The sequence below is a fragment of the Trichoplusia ni genome, chromosome 5 (genome assembly GCF_003590095.1).
Source record: "Trichoplusia ni isolate ovarian cell line Hi5 chromosome 5, tn1, whole genome shotgun sequence".
NCBI lineage: Eukaryota > Metazoa > Arthropoda > Insecta > Lepidoptera > Noctuidae > Trichoplusia > Trichoplusia ni.
Window position 1 is genome coordinate 3,060,155 of NC_039482.1, and position 21,207 is coordinate 3,081,361.

Below are 21,207 nucleotides of genomic sequence, written 5' to 3' on the forward strand. Positions count from 1 at the left end.
ATTGTTCTATTGAAATGGTAAAGCCTCGCTTGGCCGCAAAATTGACAATTCAAAGGTCTCAATTTCGATTAAAAAGCAATCACTTTTTATTCAAAACTAGCTGTTGTCCGCGACTTCGTTCCCGTGGGTAGAAGATATATATTATGATTTATACCTGCCCTGTATTTGCACATTTCCCATTGTACCTATCTTCGCTCATATAAGTCGCAGCGTGATGGTTTATAGCCTAAAGCCTTCCTCGATGAATGGTCTATTCAACACAAAAATAATTTTTCAATTTGGACCAGTAGTTCTGGAGATTAGCGCGTTCAAACAAGCAAACAAACTCTTCAGCTTTATATATTAGTATAGATATAGATTTGGACGATTAGTTCCTGAGATTAGCGCGTTCAAACAAACAAACAAATTCTTCAGCTTTATATATTAGTATAGATATAGATTTGGACGATTAGTTCCTGAGATTAGCGCGTTCAAACAAACAAACAAACTTTTCAGCTTTATATATTAGTATAGATATAGATAAAATGCAACTAGATTCGATCCCATACGTTATTCTAGTTTAAATAAATGCCGCACTAGAGAATTTAATCCTTGTCTCCTGCTATTTTCTCCACGACCGTTGGTCACGTCCTGACCATTACTCTCTTGACACCTTCCATTACCAAACTGACTCTTTTCTTAATTAAGAATCCAAATTGACGTTTACCAACCTGACAGTATCGACACGAAAATTAACTAAGAGTTTTCACGAAGGAGTTTTTATTATATTTACGACAAATAAGGTTTAATTAAGAGTTTAACATCCATTCTCATTGTTTCCTAATATATTGTCTTCATTAACATATTGTATTCTTCTAAGAACTGTACTGAGCTGATTAATAGCAAAAGGATAAAATTCCTTATTGCAGGAATCGTTTCTGCTATAAAAATCCAAAAATAATATCTTAAACTATGGAAAAAGTGAAAAATGTGCGCAGAAGGCTAGCAGTATTGCCAGGTCGAACGTTGACCAACACTCTGATCACAGGTGAAGTCGACCAAGCGCTTTGCGAGTTATAAAAAACTTGTGAAATAATATATAAGAACCGATAAGTAATAAATAATAAATAATAATAAATAAATGCGGACAACATCACATACATTGTTCTGAATCCAAAGTAAGTTGCTAAAGCACTTGTGTTATGGAATTCAGATACAACGAAGGTACCACAAACACCCAGACCCGAGACAATGTACAAATGTGAATTTTTACATTGACCCGACCGGGGATCGAACCCGGGACCTCAGAGCTAGCGACACCTTGAAACCGGTGCGTACGCCACTCGACCACGGAGGTCGTCAAACACGAAAAATAAGATTAAAATAATGTTAATTATTGGCATAGCTTTTTCCCAACTATGTTGGGGTCGGCTACCAGTCCAACCGGTTTCAGCTGAGTACCAGTGTTTTACAAGGAGCGACTGCCTATCTGACCTCCTTAACCCAGTTACCTGGGCAACACGATGCCCCTTGGTTACACTGGCTGTCAGACTTTTTCAAGCTTCTGACTACCTGTAACGACTGTCAAAGATGTAGGAATAACAGCCGGAACGTACAATTTAACGTGCCTTCCGAAACACGGAATCTACGGACCAACCATAGATTAACCTGTGATCGAATCACTTATGCGGTTCTAGCTTAGCCACGAGCGAAAATAATGTAAATAACCATACCGTAACGCATACCGGAAACTTTCAAATAAATATTACCTTATATAAGACACACAAAAGTCAACATTAATATATTCAACAACTTAAAAACAAATTTTCCTCGATTGCTACATCAAAACTTTGTGTAATTCCGTCTGATTCCGTAAGCCAGTAATATTAACGAGGAAAACAATTTTTCAAATTAAACAAGGAATCAAATTAAAATAATTAATTTGTCTATGACTTGATAAAGTCGCCCCTTGTAACAAAACTGGCCCCTGTTGCCGACAGACCAGACGGATTGAAAAAGAAAAATTAAGACTTTTGAAATACACTCAACATAATATTTGTAGTCGGGATGACGACATTCAATTAAATGAAAAAAATAGTTGATATGCAATTTTTTATTGTATAATATAATAAATTGATCAAAATAGTAACTTTTTTGTGACAGATTAATGCTCAAAAGTGACTTCTGAGTATGAATATTGCAAAGTCTATACGTCACGAACCTAATCCTCACTAAGGGGCATGTGCCCAACAGTGGGACGGTAATAAAAAATGGTAAAATGTATTTATTCATATTTATTATCATACTCGTAGAAACGCGAAAGTGTACAGATGTTTGTTCCTCTCGTTTTGACCTCCGTGGTCCAGTGGCGTACGCACCGGTTTCAAGGTGTCGCTAGCTCTGAGGTCCCGGGTTCGATCCCCGGTCGGGTCAATGTAAAAGTTCACATTTCTACATTGTCTCGGGTCTGGGTGTTTGTGGTACCTCCGTTGTATCTGAATTCCATAACACAAGTGCTTTAGCAACTTACTTTGGGTTCAGAACAATGTATGTGATGTTGTCCGCATTTATTTATTTATTTATTTTTCAAGCAAAAACCACTGGACGGATTTATGTAGACAAAAGTTGGTGCACAGATAGTTTATAACCAGGATTATAATATCGATTTTATGTTCCTCTGTAATCGTTTTGTGTTTGATATTCATTTGTGACCATTTGTAGAGTGCAGGCTTGCTAGTTGTACCACAATTTCTATAATTCGTACGACTATTTACGAATGTATGTATGTATTCAACTCAAACTCATGCCACAGGCTTATAAGCTTAAGTCGTTATTGTGTGGATGAATTGCTGAATAATGCAAGCCCCAGCAAGTACAATCAGCAACAGAATTTAGTTAACACAAACATATTTACGAAGCAACTGTACACAGTCATATTCAATGAGTTCCAGTTATGTTTTTAGGTAACAGAATATGCTTGTTATGTAGCAATTAGAACTGAGTTTAATGATTTGTTTACAGTGTTGTAATGGTGAGTTAAAACCTTCCCTGTCATTGCAAAACATTTCTACTTTTCTACTAATATTATAAATGCGAAAGTAACTCTGTCTGTTTCGCTTTCACGTCTAAACCACTAAACTGATTTTAATAAAATTTGGTACGGAGATAGATTTGACCTTGAGAAAGAATATAGGATAGTATTTATCCCGGACTTTTGAAGAGTTCTCTTGGAAACGCGATATGACCGACCTCGACGCGGGCGAAGCCGCGGGCGAAAACCTAGTAGTCATATACGTCATTTGTTTACCTAAATTAAACGTCAAGTTCGAGTTGGAGTCGCGATTCTGAGGGTTCAGTATAAATAGGCTAAAATAAAACAAATCGATTGTGGGAGCAAATCGATTAAAATTGTGGGATTACAAATGTATGGCCCAAGCAACTGTGCTTTATTCTGACTCGATTAACATTTTGCCTTTTAGGGTTAGGCGATAGCTGAATTGGCGGTTCATCAAAAAATTTACGTAATAATTATTGCACATACGGCATTGACGTTAGCTATTAGTGTGGCCCCTGTAACTGTCAAATAGGGTGGGTACAAAAATGTATTTGTCATCAGTCATCATCCCTATTGTAGTAGTTTAAAAGTGTTAAAAAAAATTTTAGCTGACTGTACGTACAATGTACATTATAAAAGCGATTAAAACGAAACGTTCATTTCACACTCAGTTCAATTTTGTTCGGTATCTGTAATCCCGAAAAAACAAATTAAATTGGATATAGAGGATTTGGAGCTCATCATGTCACGCGAGTGAAGTACAATGTGACGTCATACGTTATGATACGAACGATGACATGACGTCACGTTTGTCAAATATTAGGTAGGTACGTCGCGGTCGTCAATTTTTCATTAGGTTTGCACCAAAACAAGTGATTAGTCAAAAAACCTTTGTCTTTACGAAACAAGTGGCTTTAAAGGAGGTCTTTATTCGATTTTTTATGCATATATTATCGATGAGAATTCTTTGAGATCCGATAAGAATTCTTTCTTAATTAAATAAATTGAATTCGAAAAATCTTGTATTTTTTTTATTTTATGAGCATTATTAGTAATTTGGGCGACCAATGCCGTTAAAAGATTTTTTTTCGTCATAAAATGGATCAGCTAGATACTTCGCTGATTATTTCTCCGCATCGGGCTTGAAACCGAATTAATTCAATACCTAGCTGATACGATGATGTAATTTGTCATTTAGTTCGTCTTTTGCTTTTGAGTCCTGTGATCATTTAATAAGAATAAAAGGATCCATCCATCTCAGCCTATCGCCGTCCACTGCTGATCGTAGGCCACCCCCTAAGAGCGCCAACCATCCCGGTCCTGGGATCAAGCATCAAGTGGATTTAATTTTTAACCCTCTTCAAAAGCCTCCGTGGTCGAGTGGCGTACGCACCGGTTTCAAGGTGTCGCTAGCTCTGAGGTCCCGGGTTCGATCCCCGGTCGGGTCAATGTAAAAATTCACATTTCCAAATTGTCTCGGGTCTGGGTGTATGTGGTACCTTCGTTGTATCTGAATTCTATAACACAAGTGCTTTAGCAACTTACTTTGGGTTCAGATCAATGTATGTGATGTTGTCCGCATTTATTTATAATTATTTAGTTTCTTTTTAATTTGATTGTGTTTTTCTATTGTTTTGAACTTATAACTTCGGACTGGATGAACTGATTTTGTTGATTCTTTCGAATAGCTATCATTTTGTCTCATCAATATTTCATCAAGTTTCGTTCGGTAGTTTTGATTAGATATATTTTGTCTATTTTTATTGTAAAAAAAATTAATACGTTAATTTTAATTTTCATATATAATTTTCTCCAACTACATTTATATGTTGATACAGTGTACCTAATAGAAAGGACGTTAAATTAAGTAGACAGCTACTTAGTACAGTTGATGACTGACAAGTTTTTCTACGATGATGGGTCTAATTTAATTTTGTTTAACTCTTAATGGAATTAAACACAATTATAATGGATTTCTCAATCCTTTGATGTTAATTATTAATGAACGAGCCTTTCACAAAGGGTTTGATTGAACCTTATTGGAAATGGGTCTTCGTGATGGATGTCCTCGTGAAACGTGTTTAAAAGTTATATTTCTACAATTGTTAGCGTTAATAGAGAATTAGAAGGTGTGGACATGACGTGTCAAAGTCACGTGACTTTTCGTAAAACATGTATGTATTCTGTACGATTGTAGAAATGTAGGCTTTTTGCCCCCTTGACGCAAAAACAGGACTGTTATAAATTTGACTTGACAGTTTTTATGTCTGTTCCATCATAGCTCCCGAAAGGATTAAGAGATAGAGGTGAATTATGTGCGAGTGTTCTTAGGGACATGTCGTTTAAAAGATATGGGTGGAAAGTGGGGAACAACATCCGACAACATCTGACTGCATATAAAGCGCTAATCTATAACTTTTTCTAGTTGGAGAGGCAACGCTAGAGGAAAATCTCTTGTTTTATACAAAACCAGTAATTCCACTGCATCAAGAATTTATTAACATACATATACCATGTTTTTGCACTTGGGAAACCGGATTTTCGTAATAAACTTACAACATGACTATTTATAACCGATTTCCTCGAAGTGTTATTATAATTCTCGTCTTTATATGAGCTGGCAATTAGCAGTGAAGTGTTAGACTAATAAATGTTAAGCACCTTTAGGTTAACCTAAAAATAGACGTCCGGTGGATCAAGTGCGAAAAGAAAGTATTTTTGTTTTTATCTATTAACTAGCTGTTGCCCGCGACTTCGTCCGCGTGGTTAGAAGATATAAGTTAGGAATTTTTGAATGGAAGCCCTCGAAGATGAATAATTTTCCCTGTTTTTTGCCACATTTTCCATTGTATCTTCGCTCTTATTAGTCGCAGCGTGATGATATATCAATTTGAACAGGAAGTTCCTGAGATTAGCGCGTTCAAACAAATAAATAAACTCCTCAGCTTTATATATTAGTATAGAGTATAGATATTAACGAGAGAATTTTGGAAATTCTGTGAGGGATTACTTGTGTGATCTACATACGCTTGTTCCTCATGTATTTTTGCGAATGACTTGAATATTTTTCAAATGCCTTTGTGCGGGAATTGTTGGTTCTATAAACACAAAAGTAATAATAATTTCGCCTTAATTGTTAGTTAGATGTTATACTTTATGTTATTAATCCGAAATATTGCCTTTCTACGAAGTGGGTCCGTTAGGATAATATTTTAATATGGTTCATTGAAAAAAGGTTTTTTAAACGTAGACGCCATTTTCTTTTTCCACTAAGCCGTTAATGTTCTAGCTTAGTGCGTTGGACAGTTGTAATTATAACTTAAATATATTTGTGCTTTAAATAATTCGCATTTTTGTTAGGAATATTTTAGTAAAACATAAATACCGTATTTTTTGTAAGGTTTTTTACGGAACGCTTTTGCTAAGGCATGACTGTCTGTCCTTTTGTCACCTTGCTGTATCTCATGGACCGTGATTCAAGTTGAAATTTATACAGATAACTAGCTGACCCAGCAAACGTTGTTTTGCCTAATAAATTATTTCTCTATGTATTTTTTAAGGCCACGTCATTATGAAATAAAAAAAAATCGTCTAAAAAAATTAAATATATTTTTTTAGTGTGAGCAACCCTTAACACTTAGGGGTATGAAAAATAGATGTTAGTCGATTCTCAGACCTACTGAATACACATACAAATTTGGTAAAAATCGGTTGAGTCGTTCCGGAGGAGTACGGTAACTAACATCGTGACACGGGAATTTCATATATTTGAAGATTTATATTTTTTTTTGATACTATAATAATTAATATTAGAGATAAAGATTGTGGTTCTGCAAGGGTGGCTACGGAGTTGTCAAATTCATACCTTTTTTATTTTATTTGATTCAAACAGATAAGTAAGTTCATCCTAAAGCAATAAAGCAAATTGAAAAGTTTGATCCTAAAATAATATTTCTATGATCTTCAATTTTATCAGAAATTCAGATCGAGAGTCTTATATTTGAGTAAGTCTGTGGTGAAACAAAGCTTACTATTTTCATTTTAGATCTTTGTAGGCTAGACCAATAAAGTTCGGTTTGATTTAATTTAATACCAAATTTAACTAAAACTCTTCAAAATTTTGAAGGGTCCCGGCTGTTATTCCTACATCTTTGACAGTCGTTACAAGTAGTCAAAAGCTTGAAAAGTCTGACAGCCAGTCTAACCAAGGGGTAACGTGTTGCCCAGGTAACTGGGTTGAGGAGGTCAGATAGGCAGTCGCTCCTTGTAAAACACTGGTACTTAGCTGAAACCGGTTAGTCTGGAAGCCGACCCCAACATAGTGGGGAAAAGGCCAATGATGTCGTGAGTGATTTCACAAATATTCAAGTCAGATGCTCAAAGCACTCACACTCAAGGCAAGCATTTCAGGATCATACAAATTCTTGTCGGACGCGTAAAACATGTTTATTAAGTAAATTATAATTTATGCCAGAGTTAGCAATATCTGTTTTTAAATAATCTAATGGAAATTAAACCTGTTGTTGTAATTGATCAATTTGACTTAAGCACTAGCAATTATTCGATAATTTAATACTCTACAATGTTTTATGCATGCCGTTTAAAATGCCTTACGCATTTTATGTTAACGTTATGTAAATGGAGCCACAGGTTCGAGTCCTGTCTAAGATTTGAACTTTTTCATTTTAGTATTTATATTTAACTAGATGTTTCCCGCGGTTTCACCCAAGTAGCACCCGATCTCATAGTTATTATGCAGTTTATGTTTCTTTTTTGTCGTTGCTGCAATTTTTTTGTATTTTCTCAACTTCAACCCCAACCATCCCTGACTTTTGACACCTACAATTTTTGTTATTGTTATGGCGGCAGAGACACTCCCACTATTTCGGATTAGGAAGTGGGTAGTGGCATAGTTAGACTAAACAATGTCTCCCACTCTTGTAAGTAGTGCATCGCGTACCGAGTGTAGACAACCCCGAAGAGGCTGGCGGCTTCCCTTCACATTTTGAGGACGATGGCTCTTCAAATCTTATTAGAAAAAACCTGTATGAAGGATTACAACGCATTGCCATACACCGACACAAAAACGCGAATGTCGTAGCACGGCGGTTCCGGTTTAGTCAGTAAGGGTCTGACACTGCCCATTTCTTCCCCCGAGGGCCTGGGTGTCCATGACGATTTCCCCGCCTTACCAAAAAAAAGGACTACGAAAACCGACGGTATGGAAAGAAAAATGGTTGAGGTTATCACGTCAAAACCATTCTCAATGACGTATCGTGGGTTCGATCAGAAGCGTCTGTGTGATCCGAATACTTGTCCTAAATTCGAGGTATCTTTGTGCATGTGAATTGAATGTTTGTGAAACCAACGACACAATGATTAAATTCCCTAGTGTGAAAATCGTCGATGCATGAAATACCCCTCGTTGGGAGTCCTTTAATCGGAAACCAGAACCTAGTTACCTACCTAACCTAGCTCACGTTTTATTCAGGACAATTTTAGTATCGAACGACGTGATACTTTTGCTACGAACCTCTTTTGAGTCTGAACATTGGTAACTTAGATAATGTTTTTTTTAAGATGGGAATCCTGCGTGACTTTTACACTGGTTTGTTTTATTACCGCAATGTTTTATAATCTGTTTAGATGGTACAAAGGCACGAGTTGACGGACATCTTTAACGAGGATGAAAGCTTTACGTGTTTCTGTTAATCTTAAAAGGATTTTCTTGTCTCTTTGAAAACGCTATTCACTGCTATCTGTCCATCTGTCTGTGTGACTTTCCGTCACTTGGCTGTATCTTATGAACCGTAATAGCTAGACAACAGGAGTCGTCACATATGATTCATTTTTGCTGCCGCTCTAACAAAAAGTAAAGATGGAGTTAAAGAAACGGTTTTAGATATTTTTTTTTCGGGAGTGGCAAATAAATCGGTAATTCGACCAACGAGCTTACTTGAACGGAATTTTCAATGTCGCGAGTCTGATCTTACTTGACCTACTATTTTTAACTGATGATGTTAGTCATTTTTATTGCTTACAGCTCAGCTGCGTTCTCGACGGAAAGCAGCTAAGATGTTAGTGGCTGTCGTGATCATGTTTGCTGTGTGCTATTTCCCGGTGCACCTGCTGTCCGTACTAAGGTAAGTTTGGTTTTATCCTTGAAGTTTGCTACTTAATTTATATTCACAGTTAACGATTCAATCGTTGTTTTTATTGTCCATATACGACATAATATAATGTTTTTAAAATTAATAATTTAATTTACTTTATTATCACGTTTTATATAGGTACTCTTGTTTGTTTCCGATCGAATTTTTGCAACTCAATTTTGAGGCACTTCCCGATAAGCTAGCAGGCTGAAATTTTCAGAGTATCGTCAAACCCAATAATAATGCAATTTGCAACTATACAACGGCTAGATATATTTTGAATGGAGTAATATTGAAAACGCGTTTTTTATATTTTTTAAATCTTTTAATTTTATTATCTTGAATTTTATTTAACATTAATATATATTTTAATATGGCTTATATATTTTAAAGATTTAAGTTTTATGAGAGTAACATTTTCTTTCATACATTTTATACCTTAATTGCCAGCATTAGCATTTGTTTTGATCTAGGCTAAACTCTATATATATGCTCACAGTAAAAATATATTTTATTACGAAAGCAAAAAGGTCTATTTTCACTACTATCTGATATATGATCCTCTTTAATTAAGCCTCTGTCTACAATTCTGTTTCCCTTAGTTTAGGCTAATGAACAGTAAATGTTGATTCGACCAATAAATTTCGTGGAATCAATATATTCACATCCTATATAATACAGACAACCCAAATATGAAGCTGGAATATATCGCATGAAAACAAGTTCTGTTCATCAAATTATAACGAGCTTTTGTTGAATTAAATTGCCCCATCCTTGCTTAGGAGATAAAGGTTACTAATTAAAAAAAAAAAAATATTCGTTTTAAATTTCACCCTCTACTCGAAGTTTTTCTTATTAATCGTAATATTTTGATAGTAACTGTCGTGAGAATGATTCATTATTAAATGATGTAGCGGTTTACTCTCGCATATTTATCGGGGTGGCCCGACTAGTTTCGGACCCAACCCGAGTCAAACTGGTTCGACTCGCGATCCCGCCGCGTCTGCTCATGATTAAGGACTCCGGTTGGGTCCGAAACTAGTCGGGCTACCCCGATAAATACGCGTGAGTAAACCGTTACATCATTTAATAATCATTTATTAAGACTTCGTTAATAAATTAGATATCTCTGATTTCTTTTAAATCTCACCAGCAGTTTCAATCACACAAACTAACTCTTCAGTTCTTTTAATATAATGTATATAAGAATATAGCTTATGAACAACTTCTTATGTTACCATTGAAAGCTTTTTAACTTAGCAACCGTGCCTCTTAATGAAACTTCTCGTAAAATTGGCCTGCAAACAAAACTAAGACAAGAATTAATAGCAAAGTGAACTTTGAAGCACAAACAAGTAAATACAAACTACAAGTCTTTCTCATTTAATTTTTACAACTCAGATAATAATATATTACATCTGACAAATCCAGTGACCTTATCCCCTAATCGGCATTCAAACCCAATACTAAAACAAAATAACATACCCTAATTCTACGCGCGAAAAATCAAAAGGAAAATTCAAATCTTACTAATTCAACTTATATTACAAACGCGAAAAATTGGATGCATGGATGTTTGTTATTCTTTCATTAAAAAACCACTGAACGAAACATGGTACACATGTATATGTTACTAACTGTTGCCCGCGACTTCGTCCCCGTGGGTAGAAGATATAAGTTGTGATTTATACCTGCCCTGTTTTTTTTCACATCGCCATTGTATCTTCGTACCTATTAGTCGCAGCGTGATGATTTATAGCCTAAAGCCTTCCGCGATGAATGGTCTATTCAACACAAAAAGATTTTTTTAATTTGGACCAGTAGTTTCTGAGATTAGCGCGTTCAAACAAACAAACTCTTCACCTTTATATATTAGTATAGAGTATAGATAACCTCAAAAAAACGTCTATACCAGTTTTATCCCGATTTTATGTTCTCATGGGATCAATTTCCATTTGTCCAGCGCGCGGGCTACAGCATGATACAACAAAATCAAGTTATCCTAGTCCAAAACTGGCTCGTAGCAAACCTACACATCCACAGCAAACAAGGTTATTCCCGGTTAAACATTTGTCGCGTCAACTACGAGTTAATTAACCCCTTACGGATTATGTCGCCTCACAAATAAGATGTAATAACTGTTATCAGCGTTGTCTAGCGTCTCGTGTGTGTGAAACAAACAAATGACTTGTAACATATAAGTAAGGCCAACGAGACGAGATACAGAATGTAAACAAACTTTCAGGGGTTCATGACATTTTTATTCGAATTAACTATTATAAAGTTCGAATTTTGACAAAAATTAAGGAATGGACTTGTTGACAACATGGCGGACCAAATGTTGGTAACTGCCGTACTGACTAAGCAGTCAGTACGGCAGTTGCCAACATTTGGTCCGTTGGTCGTTATGTATTTCGTGGTACAAAAAAGCCTTGTACCACGAAATACATAACGACAGCTGTCATCGACCAACAACATCGAGTGATAAGGACGGGGATAATAATCCCTCGCTATCGCAATGTAACTCAGTAAAGGTCCGCTTGTTTACGTTTTTTAGCTCGTCTCGTTGGCCTTAAGATAAAGACGATTGAATGATGAAACGTTGTATAGTTCCTTACCCAGAAGGATACAAATATAACGTTATTACTAAGAGTGAAGTCCGTCCATCTGGAACCGGGCTGTATTTTCACGTAAAATCAAATTTAACTTGAAATCGAATTAGCAACTTGGTGCCCGATAGGTTTCGAACTATTTTTGGAATTTTCAAAATGTTACAAAACAACGTCCACAATATATTGTCTCATAACTGAACTATAAAATTGGTAGAACTAGGATTGGATGTTGGAGGAGATTTGGTTTAATATCTTCTACTAGCTGTTGCCCGCGACTTCGTCCCCGTGGGTAGAAGATATAACTTATGATTTACACCTGCCCTGTGTCTCCTATTAGTCGCAGCGTGATGGTATATAGCCTAAAACCTTCCTCGATGAATGGTCTATTCAACACAAAATGATTTTTCAATTTGGACCAGTTGTTCCTGAGATTAGCGCGTTCAAACAAACAAACAAACTCTTCAGCTTTATATATTAGTATATATTAATTACTAAAGTTTATATTCCTGTGTCATAAATATTTTTTGATAACACCTTGATGGCACTACGATCTGGATACATACCAAAAAGTGGATGGAAGAAACATCAGACCGGACAGAATGAAATAATAAATAGATTTAAGAAATCTAAAAACCGAAATTTTAAAATGTCTCCCTATTACAATTTTATCAAAATTGGTCCAGCCGTTTTCATATTTGTAAATTACATTGTCATAGGGATTGAGGCTACCTGAAAAAATCAGCCTTCTAGCTTATCTGGAGTGCCTCAAATCGAGTTGCAAAAATCCACCCGGAACGGCAAACAAACAAGAAAAGTTAGTGAATAAAAACGTGGGAAAAATCGAAGGAAGGCCTTCAACCTGCAGTGGGACAGTAACGGCAAAAAAGACAGAAAACCTGTGCCTCTCCTCGCATAGGCTTTTACTCAATAAAAACGATAGGTCAACCTCAATATTGTTGACCAAACTATACAAGTTATTTAACAAAATATTTTTCATCTCCAATACGTTATAAATAAAAGCGAGCTAGACTTTTCAAAGGATCAATGACCGTTGCTTTAAAAATATCACAAAACCGACGAAACAATTACACGTGAACAGAATACTTAGAAGCGAAACAATAACGAACGAAAAAGTCATTGACCAAAACAAAAATATTCATCATGAAATATTTATGATGAATATTTGAATTATTTACAAAAGTGATTCAATTAAAATAATAAGTTCATGAATTTTGACGAAAACTTTCTCCTAGACGCAAGAAATTAGTCTTCATAATGTTAAGATATCATCTCCAAGACAATTTCGTTCAAATTAAATGTACCTAAATGCTTCAGTAGTTTCTCGAGGATCTTTGATACGATAAAAGATAATCCATTTGGAAATCTGAAAATAGTGCCTATAAAAGAAACGATTGTAGAAAAAAGCCCTCTTAGAATATATACTTTTTATCAGCTGAAAGTTTGATTGGACTAGGCTGAAATTTGCTAGAAAATTATGTCAAAGCGGTCAACCATCTGAGGGCCTTATTTGAAGCTGTTTAATTCTCTTAGAAATTCTGTCTGTTGGTATTCTTTCTCCATCTTTTAGGAGGAAGCAGGTAGAGACTTTTGCTAACAATACTTGAAGCGAAGTTTCGTTTTTGGAATTGTTCAATCACATTATGATGGATAACAAACTGGAATAACATTCTTTTTCATCTATACTAATATATAAAGCTGAAGAGTTTGTTTGTTTGAACGCGCTAATCTCGGAAACTACTGGTCCAAATTGAAAAATTCTTTTTGTGTTGAAAAGACCATTTATCTAGGAAGGCTTTAGGCTATAAACCATCACGCTGCGACTAATAGGAGCGAAGATACAATGGAAAATGTGAAAAAAAAAACAGGGCAGGTATAAATCATAACTTTCATATCTTCTACCCACGGGGACGAAGTCGCGAGCAACAGCTAGTTAACTTATATGACTTTTGACTTGTCAGCTCAAGGACTCTGCTTTTGAAGGTATATTAAATGGCAGTTGTGGCAGATAGACGCCACTTTACGAAGTGTGGTGCGCTATCACGCTTCCACTCCCTCAGTAAAATTAACAGCAGGTTGACCACCAATAAATTTGAGCGAGAATTCAAAGAAAGCTTTAGAATTAACGTTTAGATTAAAGCAACTTACCTTTAGGCACAGAATACAGATAAGATGAGCTAGTATGCGTGTAGTATAGTAATGTCCTTGACCGATGTCCTTAGCCGGCCTTGGTGGGTAAATAACAGCCGGCTGCGAAGGACGTATTAAAGTGAACCATTGTGTGTGCAAATACAGGTGTTTCCTTATTCTCATAGACCAATAGGACAGCAGGCGTTGCAGGACAATTTACGTGCCTCCCAGAAAACGCAAGCTGTGATATTTATTTCCAAACCGTTCCAAAGGACGGTGCGTGCCTTTTGGATCGAACTTGAAACCATTTTCGTGTCAGTCCTGCGGCCCCACCACTAGGCTATCTCCTTAGACTAAAACCTCACGTTTTTCTCTTACAGGTACACTTTGGACATGGAACAGAACGACGTGATCACCTGTCTCGCTCTGATATCACACGTGCTGTGCTACGCGAATTCTGCGATTAATCCATTAATCTACAATTTTATGAGCGGTAAGTACTGATACAGGAAAGGACATAGACATGTAGGCTTTTTGAAATAAATTAAATTAATTTGAATATCCAAGAAGAAAATGCGGGAGAGGTGTGAAAATGGTTATAGTTTTCCGCATTGGTTGGTAGTTTTAATAATTTTGCTTGAAACTCTGGTAACATTTTACAGTGCCTTGACCGCTCGTAATTACTTTGCGAAATACGAGACTGGAGACACTTTTTATTAACAATGTTCTCCACAGAGACGACTTATTAAGGATTTTCCTTCCAAAATTAGTACAATGAAAATTGTGATGGCTGCAATATTGTAAAAAAAAAACATAAAATAATTGAACCACTCAAGTGCGATTTAATCCTAAGCTTTTACCCTATGGGTGTGGAACCCTTAAAACGGATTGAAATTCTAATGCCGGGTATCCGGAATCCCGGCCTGAATCCTTGAAATGGATAAGCGAAGATATCCCTTCCACCCCGTATGCACATAACTTAAATATTACCCGCAAATCTCTTTTTCGTATGCAGGATCCTCTCACAAAGGGATATACGAGCATTGATGACAAAAAAGCTACTAAAAACCTATTAAAAAAGAATTAAATATAATATGCATTATTCTCAACTAAAAAGAAATATAAATATTTAGGCTAGTGACCCTGACTGCTATGCCGGAGGTCGTCGTTCGATTCCCACCCAGGACAAATGTTTGTGTAATAAGCGCGATCATTTTTTCTGTGACTGGGTGTAATTTATCTATATTATGTATGTATTTAGAAATACATAAGTATGTTTATCAGTTGTCTAGTGCTCTTAATACAAGCTGATGTGAAAGTTGTGAAAAAAAATTTAAAACCTAAAGAAAAATCGAAAATACCCTCCCCCCCTCCATAACACTAAATAACGATTATTTTGTTTGATTTTCCAGGGAAATTCCGCCGTGAATTTCGACGAGCCTTCTGTTGCACAACATCTCGTGACCTTGAAAACTTCACAACTCTGAGTCGTATTACTACTTCAAAGAAGAAATCAAGTGAACCGATGAGCTTCGAGAAAAAGCCACAAGGTCGTAACGTATGCACAACCTCCTTCATAAGAAATAGTTACAAGGAATAGTGTGTCGACTTGGCTCCATCAAGATTTTGAAAGACTTTCTCTCTGCGTTTTTTCGAGACTTAAATGTGATCGGGTATTAACGTGTCGTGATAAACAACTTCTTTATAAGTGTGATTTTTAAATCGTATGCCTTTTACTTAAACTGAGGCATCAAGTAAAGCCTTTATAGTCAAGTGACATTTTGACAATCATTAACACACTGAATATTGGTCAAATGTATGGAAATGACATTTCGTTTCGATAAGTCACGTGACATTGATTTGTCGTCTCCATGCATCCGAGCATTTTATATTGACGTTAACGATTGTTGAAGTGTCACTTGGCTACAGGGGCAGTACGAAGGCTATGTGCCCCGCTTTACATAAAAAAGTACGAAGGTCACATCAGGCATGTTTAAACCGGCGTGTTTTAAGTAAAACACGCCCGTTCGCTATTCGCGGAATTACTCTCGCAGGGAGATCATACTGACAAGTGTTGTAGAATTTGACAATGATTACACTGCACGACAGTTTTGCAACTTCTATCTGATGCACTACTTTTTGTTGCAATGAGGTTTTTTTTCTAAAAAGGCCCATCAATGTGTAAATTTAAATAAATAAATTATCTATTATAATAAAATGTCCAATTCAATAATAGTTTCGTCTTGTATGAGTACAATGGATTGAAATTTAGTCATCACAAATGCAGTTGTACAGTTTATTTTGATAATTGTCAAGTTCTGCAACATAAAATAATTCTATAAAATTAATTTATTAGAAATATTAAGTTAGTTTTTACACTGATTTTACAGAAAAATAAAGGTTTTCTAATTGGCTGTCATTGTGTTTAGATCGATTTGTTCTTTGTAAATCTTGCCTTTAGATGCTGAAGAATTATTTCAATTTGTAAATTTCTTATACGTCTACGTGTTATGTGATAAACATGTATGTTTAACCACAGTCTAGTTTGCGAATTAGTCTCGCAAGAGGTGACTGAATAATAACGTGTATTTACACAACACAGTGTTATTGTTAACGTTTCCCGCTGTAATGAATTTAGTTCTTGTAAACGCTGACTGCTTTCAAAACTATTCGGTAAATTTCAATAATTACGCGTAAATAAATTAAATATGAATTCCCTTCATGGAAGTGATTATAATAATTCCGTACAGATTCAAGAAGTATTTTTTTTAAGCTATTTATTCAAGATTTGGAGTTTGCGCATACTACCGTTTTTACCAACTGCACAAGCCGACAGGCGCATTCAAAACTGTGGTCAAAAATTCATGACTAGTCGGTGAACAAATCTAAAGAGCTTGAATTAAGATCCAATGGCGTCTGTAACGTTGTGATGTTTCTGTATTCTAAATGGCATTTTTAAATAGCTGTGTCACAAACGTACGGGAGGAAAAGCGTTCCCGTGATAAAATAAACAATCCGACCTCATTATTAATTATTTTATTCTGTAAGACATTTAATAACCTAATAAAAATTTGTTTCCATTCTGCTTTTTATTTTCCCTATACCGTATACTATAGGCTCTATTTAAAAAAACTTATGTGTTTTCTTATAATTTCGTACCTAGATATGATAAAAACGGAACACCACTACTTAGACTGTCTGTCCGTTTATACCTCATGAAAAATGAAAAGTAGCCAATTGAAAATTTCCCAGATGATGATTGTATAACAAACAATAGCAAAACTAAAAACTAAGATCGAAGTTAAGCAATGGTTGTTACAGTCATCAATTTTGCACAAAAAAATCCGCCTTTTCTATTTTATACCTATTGTTGTCCTGTTCAATATCACCCTTTTCAAATTCTGACACCTATAACCAAAATTTAAATGAAAAATAATCAAGAAAATAATGGTTGAAAAGGGCACAAAGAAATATGATGAATGAGGCGTAAACAAAAGCTTTCTTTGACGAGATACTAAATTGATCGCTTAATTTTTATGAGGAAATAAAAGGCGCGTTTAGTCAAACAATGAACTAAACTTTGTTTACTCAGAAGAACAGTTAATATTTAACTGAAATACATTTTGTGCTACTAAGATTTGTCTAATTTTTAAAACCAAAACATCATTACGTTGTGAGAATTCAAATAACAATTGTGTTTATTAAATGATTTTCAAAACCAGTCACTCAAAGATTATGCAGTTGAAAGTTTGTTAGTATGTGTGTTTGACTCATCTCGCAGAACTCCTCGAAGAATTCAAAATTGGTTATAGTCAGCAATTTTAATGCCATTTTAGAAAAGGGAATTCAAAATGGAATGCTGCGTTTCCAGCTAGTGTCTGAAATCTTCAGACACGTGGTTATTTTTTATTGTATTGACTCTGCAACGCGTTTGGTTATGTGCAAGTTCGAGTACGAGCAAATAAAAAACCGAGGTTAAGTAGCGGTTGATACGGTGATGAACGTGATGGGTGACCAATTTTCTTTGCAAAATAAATTAAATTATATGTAAAGGCTGTCATTTTCATCGCCCGATTTTTGCATCACTGTGAACTTCAGACCATACTGTAACGTTTCAAAACTGCCTGGAAAACGGCCTACCTGAAATTGAAAACTGACTTCCTGATTTTGACATCTTTGACAGTCGATAAGGGTAGCTAGAGGTCTAAAACTTTATCAATCAGCCTTATCAAGGAGTAGCGTATTGCTAGGCTAAAGAGGTCAAGAATTGAGTAGATATCTTTATGCAAAACTCTTAGGTATAGGCCACTTTGTCCGGTTGGGCTGAAAGTCGGCCTCAACAAAATAAGTCGGAACAAAGCTTGCTTAATGACTTAAAACACCCTGTATATTATGTGTGGTTTTCCATAGCTGGAAACACTACAAAGAATATCTTTAGATTCATTCGCTAATCGCATGTTGAAAGTCACAACTAACGCCATCTAGTTACTGTGCTTTCAATTGCTATTACCCAAAGATCGGGTTAGAATAAATAACGGTAGAATACGTAGTATAAGCCAGTGTTTGCAAGTCCCGTTTTTAATAGAACAATATATAATCTGTTAATGCTGATACATCCGGTCTTAAACAGTCCTAAGTGCGAAGTAGAAAGATAGTAAAACAACATTTGACAAAAGCATAATTGATTACTACTATCAGGAATGAATGTTTTGTTGCCTGCCATCTGTTGGCTGAATTACGTTCTTTTATGAGCTATAGAGAGGTTAATCTACGTCAACATACCATGTTGTACCTTCCATGTCTACCAGTAACAGTAGTTCGGAATCCATTTTATAGATGGCGTTTAAACCTACCCAGTAAAGACGAAGGAAAACTTTGTCTGTTTTATCAAACTAAAGAGCTAGGTACAATGAAACATTTTTGTGTGGAATATTTGGTAAAATTTTGTGAAGATTCTGCAAACTAAATTTTGCAAGTGGTACGAAATGAGCCACGTAACCAATAACGAAATAAAGATTGAAACATAATAACATGTATGTTTGACGCACATATCAAACTAAGCGTAAACGATCAAACATGTTTAGGGCATACCGAAATTTTCACTAAGGTGGACTTACGTTTTCATCGCGATAGTTTCAAAATTTGAAATGAATAGTAATCTATGGAGTTCCATGCCAGTTCATCTTCTGAAGAATGATATTATGGAACCCCGCAGTTGAATCATTAATTATGGGCACTTTGGAGCCCAACATCTCGAAAGTGCCGATATAAAAACTTTTTATATTGACACGTTCCCTTGATAACCTAATTCATATTATTGAATTCATGTATTCATTTTCTATTTGATTTTGTAAGAAGAGTGGCAATATACTATGGAGATTGTTGCGCCTTTTCTTAAGCACGGACGTGATGATGGGCGGATAATACAAGGGTGCTGTTTTAATGTTTACCGTGAGGTTCAAATAGTTCTACTTAAAAGCCTATCTTGAATTAATTATTTTCATTTTGATAAAGCCTTCACAATATAAAATCGTTTTAATATTGTACTTCTTATAGAGGGATACGCCTTTTAAAATTGAATTGAAGGTACAACTTTATTGCTCCTGGTACTTTAGATAACTTTCTTCATAAAACAGTTTCTATTTCATATAGTAATTTATTCACGGTCTGGTGATATCTGATATCTAAGAAGGTATTGGATGTCTGTAAGGTAAGAGTACGTGCTTATAAGATGGAAAATTGCTATTGAAAAAGAGGAGATTAAAAATTCGGGATTTGCACGAATTAAGGTAGTGCGTTTCTAACACCGACGCTTCATTTATAGTGTTCCGTACCTAAAAGGTAAAAATGGAACCCTATTACTGAGGCATGATACTGTTACTGTTTGTCCGCCTGGCAGTCCGTCTATTTGTCTCTAAGCACTTTCGCATGAACAGTAATGGCTGACAATTTAAATTTCACAAATGATTAAAGGATAAATGTCAAATTCATTTTGTTCTCCCATTATCCCATTTGTAAAATTAAGGTGTCGCAAAAAATAAAAATACAACTGTAAAATTAAGTTTCTGCTGTGTTTAGCTAAAGAGTATAAGTTAAGATTTTGATAGTCACTCGTTATCGTAGTACTTCAGATAGCTTATGTACCTACTACTAGCTGTTGCCCGCGACTTCGTCCGCGTGATAAATGGTCTATTCAACACAAAAAGAATTTTTCAAATCGATCCAGTAGTTCTTGAGATTAGCGCGTTCAAACAAACAAACAAACTCTTCAGCTTTATATATTAGTATAGAAGTATAGATATAGATTAGTACTTATGTATATAAAAAAATATTATTGTACCAAAATAAATCAGATGTTATAACACCTTATCTCGTTGTATTTATTGCCATAACAACTTGGCAAATGTCCTAATATGGATAAAAAGTGGTCTTTGATTGCCCAATTGGCCATCGTCGAGGTAACAATAGAGTCTTAGAATATAGCTACGGTCTGGACCGTAAATACTTACAATACGAGTCTAGACTGGACTATTCACATATTGTGGTGTAATGTGGCTACCTTAGACCATTATGTTAGGTCTGGGAAATATCGTATCAAATATCTTTTAAGTGTATGGTTTGTTTCTTGGTTGTGTTTATATCAATTGAGAAGAATTGAAAATATATTAATATAAATAGACTGTTGACATTTTTCCGTTGCATTTTTCGTCCAGATAAGTCCTAAGACCTAAGTTTTAATAAAGGGTTTAAACTTGTTAATTGTTATTATTAATTTTTCCTTGTTAAGGGATCCTGAGTCAACAAGAATAGCACAAAAATGACTCAAACATTTTCAAAAAGCATCAAAATCAAAACAGATTCTGTAACTACAATCACTGATGATGAATAATAATAATAATATAATAGCGATTTAAAGATAGCGTTAAACGCGACATGGTATCGTTTAAAATCGACCCGAACATCTGGGAAAAAGTCTCTGATGACCGTGATAGTTGGAGGAAAAAATTATCTGATGGACTGGTCGCGCATGACAGTGCCTGGTTCGATCTGCTCTCCAAAAAACGCGATCTACGTCACCAACGAATGGCACAACCTCCAACATCACCAGGAACTCAATTTGTCTGCGGACGTTGCGACCGGCGATGTCGCTCCCGTATAGGCCTTGTTAGCCATCAGCGCAAGTGCCAAAGCCAAACCACCTGAAACGGATGCAGCTTTAATCATCTTTTATAGATGTTATCAGGCCTAGCGGATGATGAAT

At 35.5% G+C, this 21,207-nt stretch overlaps 1 protein-coding gene across 1 annotated transcript in view; it reads left to right on the forward strand.

The window, feature by feature from the left end:
• Positions 1-15,668, forward strand: part of LOC113494073 (orexin receptor type 1-like) — a 111,871-nt gene extending 96,203 nt beyond the window's left edge. The window contains exons 6-8 of the mRNA XM_026872211.1: positions 9,078-9,177; positions 14,327-14,439; positions 15,359-15,668. Coding sequence (XP_026728012.1) covers positions 9,078-9,177; positions 14,327-14,439; positions 15,359-15,546 — 401 coding nt within the window. The 3' untranslated portion in view covers positions 15,547-15,668. The remainder of the gene's footprint in view (positions 1-9,077; positions 9,178-14,326; positions 14,440-15,358) is intronic.
• Positions 15,669-21,207: the final 5,539 nt, after the last annotated feature.